The sequence below is a fragment of the Engraulis encrasicolus genome, chromosome 24 (assembly GCF_034702125.1).
Source record: "Engraulis encrasicolus isolate BLACKSEA-1 chromosome 24, IST_EnEncr_1.0, whole genome shotgun sequence".
Classification (NCBI taxonomy): Eukaryota; Metazoa; Chordata; class Actinopteri; order Clupeiformes; family Engraulidae; genus Engraulis; species Engraulis encrasicolus.
This window is the reverse complement of record NC_085880.1, coordinates 13,934,215-13,943,474: the sequence shown is the minus strand read 5'-3', so window position 1 is coordinate 13,943,474 and position 9,260 is coordinate 13,934,215. Positions and strand designations below refer to the sequence as shown.

At 42.3% G+C, this 9,260-nt stretch overlaps 1 protein-coding gene across 2 annotated transcripts in view; it reads left to right on the top strand.

Moving 5' to 3' along the window:
- The window catches only part of LOC134440757 (peroxisomal N(1)-acetyl-spermine/spermidine oxidase-like), a 14,041-nt gene extending 6,472 nt beyond the window's left edge, over positions 1-7,569 (top strand). For both annotated transcript variants that reach the window (XM_063190868.1, XM_063190867.1), the window contains exons 7-10: positions 1,760-2,015; positions 4,556-4,668; positions 5,061-5,215; positions 5,387-7,569. In XM_063190868.1, the coding sequence (XP_063046938.1) occupies positions 1,760-2,015; positions 4,556-4,668; positions 5,061-5,215; positions 5,387-5,554 (692 nt within the window). In that variant the 3' untranslated portion in view covers positions 5,555-7,569. The remainder of the gene's footprint in view (positions 1-1,759; positions 2,016-4,555; positions 4,669-5,060; positions 5,216-5,386) is intronic.
- Positions 7,570-9,260: the final 1,691 nt, after the last annotated feature.

Below are 9,260 nucleotides of genomic sequence, written 5' to 3'. Positions count from 1 at the left end.
TTTGTGTGTGTGTTCGTTCGCTGCTATTTCACTGCCTGCCACAAGGTGCGTGCCGTGAGCACTGAGCACCAGCGTGCCTGTGCCTTTCTCAGCAATACAGGGAGAGACACTCTCCTTTGCCGCCAGCTCCAACACCAAGTGCATTTCACCTAAAAAGTTGTTCATCCGCAGGCAGCCTTCATCTGCAGGCAGTAAATTAATTACCGCAGCTGCCAAAAATATGGAATTTATGATGTGTGGCCTATATGTTATCATTGCTGTTGCGAGAAGGACAGTGCCGACCCCCGCAGATCGTTTAGGTTCACAATGCTGTCAAATTAATTACGGTATCAAAAATATGGAATATGTCATCGTGTAAGTTCACAATGTTGTTGTGGACTGTGACTTAGGTTCACAATGCTGTCGAATTAATTAGGTCTACATTACATTTCAATACATTAGGCCTACATTGCATTTGGCAGAAGCAATTATAACCAAAGCGACTTACAAATGAGGACATAATCATAGCCAACATTAGGCCTACATTACATTACAGGCATTAATTAGGCTACCGTTGCCAACATTTTATGACTGTACGGTCGCAATGCTGGTAAAATGCATAGCCTACTTCATCCCCTTTGCTACATTTAAAGTTAGCCCCAAATTGTTTGCAAGATGGACAGGGAAAGCCCGCCGGCCAAGCACCGGTGAATATTTCACAAGGGTGTCCCTGTGCCATTCTAAGCAGTAAGGAACAGGGTGGGACTCTCTCCTAGCTCCAACACCAGCGCTATCAACCTAAAAAGTTGCTCATCATCAGGCAGCCTATAGCCTAGGCTACACCCTCGTTGAAGTTAGTAAACAATCATGTGAAATTAATTAGCGCTGTGTGAAGTGGAAGTGTTGTGGGATGGACAGTGACCACCACGCAGATCATTTTGGTTGACAATGCTGTCGATTAATTGTGTACCATCGCCGAAAATATGGAATTTGTGACTCTGTTCACAATGCTGGTAAAGTGCATTACACCCCCTTCACTAAATTTAAAATTTAAAGTTAACCACAGTTGCGAGATGGACCACTAAGCCTGTGGACTGATTAACAATGGTAAATTGCGATTTTCCATGAGGAATGCGGGGAAGGAAATGCCGCTTTAGCCGACAGCGCCAAGACCATGAGAATGATGCATCATCATAGGCAAAAAAAATAGGCCTAACCCTTCTGTGGTTGTTGTGTTGGTCAAAATCATTACATTCCCTTCACTAATTAGGCTACAGTTCTATTAGCGCGTGATCACAAGCTTTGATTTTGCAAATGAACTGACATAAATGTGTCATTTTGGAAATTTGACACAGGCATATCGTTCATATTTTCAAAGTGATTATTTTTGTCTGTCATCTAATTATGCCATGCCTTGGCGGAGGTATGTGCTTTCAGAGCACCTTTCTAGTTAGTTCATTATTTATAAAGTATTTATAAAGCTGTGTATAGGTAGTTATTCTAAAGTTTTACCCAAGTTCTACTCAATTCTATTCTACTGAACTCAATTGTATTCTATTCCATTCTACCATGTTCTTTTTACAGTAACTGTCCAAATAGTACAGTAATATCCAAGGCTTTGAAGGTATATTTTCTCTGTTTCGATGTTGGTGTAGTTACTGCACTTTACCTTTGTAGGGTAGTATTGTACCAAGCATTCTCAGGTTCTGTTGTACTCTATGCTATGCTATGCTGTTCTGTTTTACACATGTATCTGATGTGTCTATGCCTCTGTGTGCAGGCTACCTGAAGAAGCATCACACCACTCTGCTGAGCCCGCCCCTCCCTGGCCACAAGGCCCAGTCGGTGGAGCGGATGGGCTTTGGGACCAACAACAAGATCTTCCTGGAGTTCGCGCAGCCCTTCTGGTCGCCGACAACCGAGGTGATCTACCTGCTGTGGGAAGATGAGGAGCACCTGAGGGACACTGTCCCCAACATTCACACACACTGGGCACGCAAGCTCTTCGGATTCACCGTGCTCAAGCCTACAGAGAGGTACACACACACACACACACGCACACACGCACACACACACACACACACACACACACACACACACACACACACACACACACACACACACACACACACACACACACACACACACAGAGTTTTTGACTGCATTGTGCCAAGTGTGAAATTTGCTGGAGGAGGATTTATGGTGTGGGGTTGTTTTTCAGGATTCGGGCTTGGCCTCTTGGTTCCACTGAAATTTTGGAACTTTGATTGTTACGGGATACCAGAACATTGTTTGTGTGGTCTTTTTGACTTAATCGAAGACAGGACAGTATGAGAGGCATACAGGAAGCATATGGGGAGAGAGAGATAGGGAAGGATCGGCAAAGGACCTAAGCCAGACTCGAACCCGGGTCACCGTCGTAGCAGCCCAGTGCCCTACCCTACAGTATGCTCCCAACTACTATTTTTTTTTGCCAAGTTTGGTAGGTACGTTATTGTTATAGTTAAAAATTCTCCAGGTGGACTGAGCAAGCTGAATCGCACCCATGCACGTTTACCATCCATTCATGCAGTAGACTGGCAGCCATCTCCACCTGGATAGGGTGCTGTCTTACTACATACAGGCAAAAGAACAAAATAATAACAGGGTGTCCCAAAAATATACACTGAAGTACTGTAGGTGTGTGTTGCATTTCATGTAATGTAATTTAAATGTGAAAGAATATACAGACATTAGGGATGCACCGATACCACTTTTTTGAAAACCGATACAAGTACGAGTACATTAATGTGTGTACTTGCCGATACCGAGTACCGATACCGATACCTTTTACCACCAAAATACAATGAAAATAAATGCATGGCCTTGTTTTTTTCCACCTGTGGTATTTGTATTGTCCATTTCCATGTAGATTTAAATGCTATTAAATGTATGAGGTGGCACTTTTTTCCCATGCTGCTTTCAAGTCCACAGAACGTGACAAGATTTTGCATTGTTTTATGTAATAGCAGTATCGTTCCTGGTATCGGCAAGTGCTTGACGAGTACGAGTACGAGTATAATGAGCAGTATCGGCAGCCGAGTATCGGTATCGGTGCATCCCTAACAGACATTCTTTTATTCTCCTGTACCCACCTGTTCTCAAACTGAGATCAATTCTGCTATTAGTCAACTCACAATCTTCTTGGTATTTTGTGTGCTCTCACTTTCAAAACCTGCATGAACTTTCAGTGACTGTTGTGTAAATATGAGTAGACATGAGTTCAAGAAAAGCAAATACTGGTAACCAATAAAGCGATGTCAACAATTATTTGTACACTTTGAGAACTTGCGTGAATTTTAATGTCTACATTTTTGCATATTGCATTTTTGCGTAATATAAACATGAACTTAAATGGAGATCCTGGTGTGCGTGTGGGTGTGGGTGTGGGTGTGCATGGGTCAGCCGTGGCCTAGTGGTTAGAGAGTTGGTCTTTCAGTCTAAGGATTGCCAGTTCGAATCCCCCCTGACCTCTCCCTACACCTCCATCCACGGCTGAAGTGCCCTTTAGCAAGGCACCTAACCCCACATTGCTCCAGGACTACAGTACAGTACAGCACAGTACAATACCCTGAAAAATAATAGTTGTAAGTCGCAGTGTTTCCCACAGAAATTTTGGAAACTATGGGGGCAGCCGGGATTTTTTTTGTCCGGGGGGGGGTTTAGTACAGTATGACATTGGCGCATAGAGAAACTATAGGCCTACGCCTACATTTCAGCCATTTATATTTTGAGAAATAAGGCTACATAATACACATGCAGGGGTCTATGTAATGAAAAAATAATAAAACAAAATAGGAGCAGAGATAAGAATTTAAGATTGCTGTGAAATTGTTAACGCATAAACAAAAAGGGTCTAAGAGGGTAGGCTATGCCTTTTCCCCACACACACATAGGCGTACACATTCTACATGAGGGGTGCTGGTCACAGGGCCAGTTTTTCAAAATTCCTCCCATTAAAAGGGCTGAACAACATATTACACATTTATGTCCATATTCACATTCATTACACATTCATTTCTATATGCAGCCCGATGTCTCCTCTGCCTTGTCAATGAAGGCCTGTCACCTAACTCATTACAACTGTAAAACAAAGCCTGGGGAGTGTTAGTAAACTCATCCCAACTGTCCCTTCTCGGAAGGTTTTTTTTTTATTGCTCCCAAACCCAAGTTAACTACAACAACTTGACAAGGCTTTTGATCCCTCTCTCTTTCAAGCACTTGTGGTTTTCTCTATAGGATGTATTTACTCCAGGAGGAAAATGCGAAGGAAATCGTTATTGAAATCGCTTTTAACAAACACGGAAATCGTAAAAAAAAAAAAAAAAAAGTTAAAAAAAAAAATTTTTTTTTTTTTTTTTTACATTTTCGGAAACTATGGCGGCCAAATTTAAACTATGGCGGGCCGCCATAGTTTCCTCAATGTATGGGAAACACTGAAGTCGCTTTGAACAAAATGAAAGCGTCAGCTAAGTGAAATGTAATGTAATGTAATGTAATGTAATGTAATACGTGTGTGTGCGTGCGTGTTGGTCAGGTATGGCCATGTGCTGTGTGGGTGGATCGCGGGTCATGAGTCGGAGTATATGGAATCACTGCCAGAGGCTGAAGTCCTGAACACAGTCACCCAAGTCCTACGCCGCTTTACAGGTAACACCCCCCCACACACACACAGACACACATACTGTACATACACAAAGACTCCCTGAACACTAAGGAAAGGGAGATATCCTCCGTGCTCCTGTACTTAACAATCTGGTACGTTACGGGAAAGGACTAGTAATACCAGGCAAAGAAGAGAGTCACCGGAGCATCTTCAGATGTGGAAAAATTGCTGTTTTATTGGGCAAGTGCCAAGACTTAACGTTTCGACAAAACGTTTCAACAAGACAAAACGTTAGTCATGGCACTTGCCCAATAAAATAGTATTTTTTCCACATCTAAAGATGCTCCAGTGTATTCTGTGTCTAAGTCTGTCTAGTTGTAAATCCTTATGTGTGCGTGTGCGTGTTTTTGTGCGTGTGCGTGTGTGTGTGTGTTAGGTATCCCATCTCTGAGTGTGTGTAGGATGCTGCGTTCCCAGTGGTTCAGTGAGGTCTACACTTGCGGCTCCTACTCCTACCCTGCGACTGGATGCTCTGCAGTAGACATCGCCCACCTGGCAGAGCCCCTGCCTCCCGCACACACACACACACAGGTAAGTGCATGCGCACGCGCACACACACACGGAGACACACCTTGCACATTTTTTACTTCTAGCAGGCAGTACATATATTAGGGAATGCTTAGGACACTCTCGGTTTATGTGCTTAATGTGTTTGTGTCTGTGTGCATGTGTGTGTGTGTGCGCGCGTGTGTGCGTGTGCAGCCCCTGCAGGTGTTGTTTGCTGGCGAGGCGACACACGACTCGTATTTCTCGACGGTGCACGGAGCGCTGATGAGTGGCTGGAGAGAGGCGGACAGACTCATCGCGCACCACTCTTCAGCATCGGCATCATCATCCTCCTCCTCTTCTCAGCTCTCTTCCAAACTGTAATATCACATCCAGACCAAAATCAACCAATGAAGAGGTAGCCGAGGTTGTTGAGGAAGCTTCGCCATGCATTTGCACTATGCTTGTTAAGTAGAGTAGAGTGGGATATTTGATTTTGCTTTTCAAAGAGCAGCTCTTGCTTGTCAACCATTCGTAAGTGTCCACGTTCCAAGTGCTTTTCAGCGAACCATGTCATAGCTCATCACCACAGAATTTTAATGCATTGCATGCAGAAGCTGTACTTTTATGCTCTCCTTTCCTATGCATGAACTCCTGATGATGTTTATTTAATTGCAAAACTAGACACATGAACACATCTTCTGTGTTATTTTGGGAATACCGTTATTAATATATCTGACAGAAATGCAGAATGCTTGTATAAAATCAGGATTTTGGCCGTTTTTATCCATCTCTAGGGAAAAAAAAAACTGTGATTTTGAGGGCAATAAACCCCTGTTAAGCATGGGCTTTTTAAACAAGCAGACAGTGGGATACAGAAACAAACAATTTTCATCCACTGGGAGCTGAGCTGGAAGCTCGACTTTCCAACAAGCCATAGTTTTTGTCTGTAGCTTAAACATGAAATATTTAGTGTCTCTACACTATGTGAGAGAAATGATGACTTGCGTCGCTCTGCTCACTTACGTTGCTTAGTCTGTGGCTGGAGAGGAACAGACTCTTCACACTCCATAGTTATCACATTATCATCCTAATCTCTTCCTCTTCTCCACTCTCCTCTGATCTCTCTTTCCTCACACTAGTCCAACTCATCTTCATCATCCTTCTCTCCTCCCATCCCCTCTCCTCTAAACTCAAATCTTTAACATTTCCCTTTTACACCTTTTCTTAAAATCACAGACACACCATCTACATCACACCAAAAAATAATGCTTTAAAATATTCTGTGCTCTGATACATGAAGTGATGAGTCATGTACCTACTGAAAATAACACTGTAATTTTTACATTGTAATTTTTTTTGTCCAAAATATTTCCTAAAATATTCCAAGAGTGTTAGGGTTACACCTGGAACAAATTAGTAACAAGCTGAAAATCGCAGAATATCTTCAGAATACCTTTAGGAATATCAGGATAAAGACTTGTTTGTCGCACTGCCGTTTCGTCAGGAGTTGTTTTGTCAATCATACAGTCTTTTCATCCACCAGGGACTAGGACCTTGTATTCATCTAAATACTTTTCATTACAATGTGCACTACGCAGGAATTACGTAAATGGTCAACTCTTATACCAGCGTACATTAAACACAAGTTGTTTATGCCATTTGGGACGTGGTTCAATAATGTAAACTCAATGTGGCCCTTGGGCCAAAATAATTGCCCACCCTTACCTTACTGCCAGAGGATAGCTCACTAACCCCAACCAACGGTCAGCCATCTTGAAAGTGTTACATTTCACCAGTCCATGTGTTGTAGTTGGCTCACAGAATTTGGTGAAAATCCGTCCACACATTCAAAAGTTGTTGCATTAACACAGAATATCATCAATTTTGGACCCCATACGTATGGGATGAGATATGAATTTCTCAGAGAGGCCAAGAAGGTTTCTTCCGACTTACAAGTAGCCTATACTATTCCTATTATTGTAGAGTTTTAGCACACAATATTTGATGCAAATCCATCCACTTTTTGAAAAGTTATTGCGCTAATGCACAATATAAAATCAATTTCAAATCTTGAATTCCTCAGAGACCGCAAGGGGCACTTCTGGGGACTTTTGGTATGTAATTCCTAAAGGTATTCTGGATATATTCTGAAATTAGTTTCTAATTTGTTCCGGGTTTGACTGAATTTGGAACTAATCCTTTTAGATTGAAAAGTATATATTTTTTTCTCTGCCATGTGGTCTTAAGGGAAATCTGATTTTTAATCGTGTCGACCGAATTTAGTTTTTTATATAATTGTCTCTATTGTAGTAAACTCATCATGTACTGTTTGATTGTTTCCAAAAATAAATGTACATGTTCAACCATGTATGATTAAAAAAAAACCTTCATGCTTATTTGATTCAGCTATAGTGGTCTCAATAACTGTCAATGTGAAAAAGTGTTTTTCTGAATTATTTAAGTTCATGATTTAAAAAAAAAAAATCATACACAAAATAGATAGGCCTACGCATGCTAAAACAAACACAAAATAGATATTCAATCCCATATGAGCCAATCTCATTCACAGACCTGTTAGACCAATAGAGGTTCATGGGGCCCTTATGCAAGGGTGTACTTACTTATGCCTTGCTGTCCTGTGAATGTTTACATCTTATGCAGGGTTTAAATCGGCTTTTGTGCGGAGGGGGAGCCCTTCCCTCGCAGTCATAAGAACCTTTTCTATCAATTTTTTGTCCTATTTTCTCTTTTATCAAGTCACTGCCTGTAATTAATATCTTATATCAATTAATGTTTTAGGCCTACTCAGCTTTGACAGAAACAACAAGGTGCCCTCCCTCCCCCACCATTGTGTTAGGTTGCTAAATAAAGCATAGGTAGACTGTAGGCCAGTAGCACACCTGATGCACATATGTACTTTTTCATAATATGGGCCATGTGAACACAAACATTCAACCATCAATATTATACCATTTCCTGTCAGTTGTTACAGTAACAGCATGCTGTTGGACTGTCAAACTAAACTACCCAGTACTTGGGTAAATCAGCTCTCTAATTCTGACCACCACCGGGCACCGGTGGTCTTGGAGCACGGGGGGCATGCCGATGTTGCAGAAACCATTATCCACCAGGTTCAGGGTCGGGTCTGCAGACGTCATCTGGTTTGGAAAGGCATCAGGCATCCTGAAAATTCATTTTGTTCTTCTCAGAACTATACCACAAGGCAGCGTAGGATTTCCTGGGATAGCCCCATTCTCCCCATACCTACAACAATCCCAACAAAACAAAAACAAAGTTGTAGGCCAACTATCGAAAAACATTTAATTTCTCAGTCTGGACATGTAACCCTACTAATCACTACTACCCTCAGTAGGTCTACTTAGTAGGCTATTCCCCATCTTTGCCCAACTGTAAATACACAGGTTAGGCCTAATGTCTGCGCACACTCTCCCATGAACTTAACCTGGAGTAGGCTGTATGCAGATGGGTAACCTACATACTGTCTGCATGGCATAGATATTTTACTGATTACAGTCCCTCCACAGTGATGCATCAGTTGGTTGCTGTAGTGGAATGGAATTGACACTAGGTGGCATCAGCCTGCCTTCCTCTCTCAGATCCTCCCCTCTTCACGACCTGTTCTGGCGGAGATATTTTAGTTGCCTATAAACTGGGGAAGCTGACAAGGGGGACAAAGGGTTGCAACCTAGGGCCCTCCTGGGGGCCCCCATCTCCCAATTGCCCAACGGAGGGAAAAATCAATAATGGTTCAATTGCAACCAGATATGGTATTGCTAAATGAATCTGGTTAAAATGAATCTGCTCTCCACAGTTAACACATACAATAGTCTTATACTATTCTTCATTCCAGGCTCAGAATTAGAATGCAGTCTATGTCTTCTTGTATGTAACAGAATTTGCCTTGCATTGGGGGCCCACAGCAATCTGTAGCCTAGGGGCTAGGCACCTTAATCTGGCCTTGTCCACAACTATGCAATTCACTCCGTCCAGACAGAGATCAAATGACCCAGATAGAGAGAGGTCGTCTGTAGGAGGGTGCTGTGGGTGAGAATACTCAAAGAGGTAT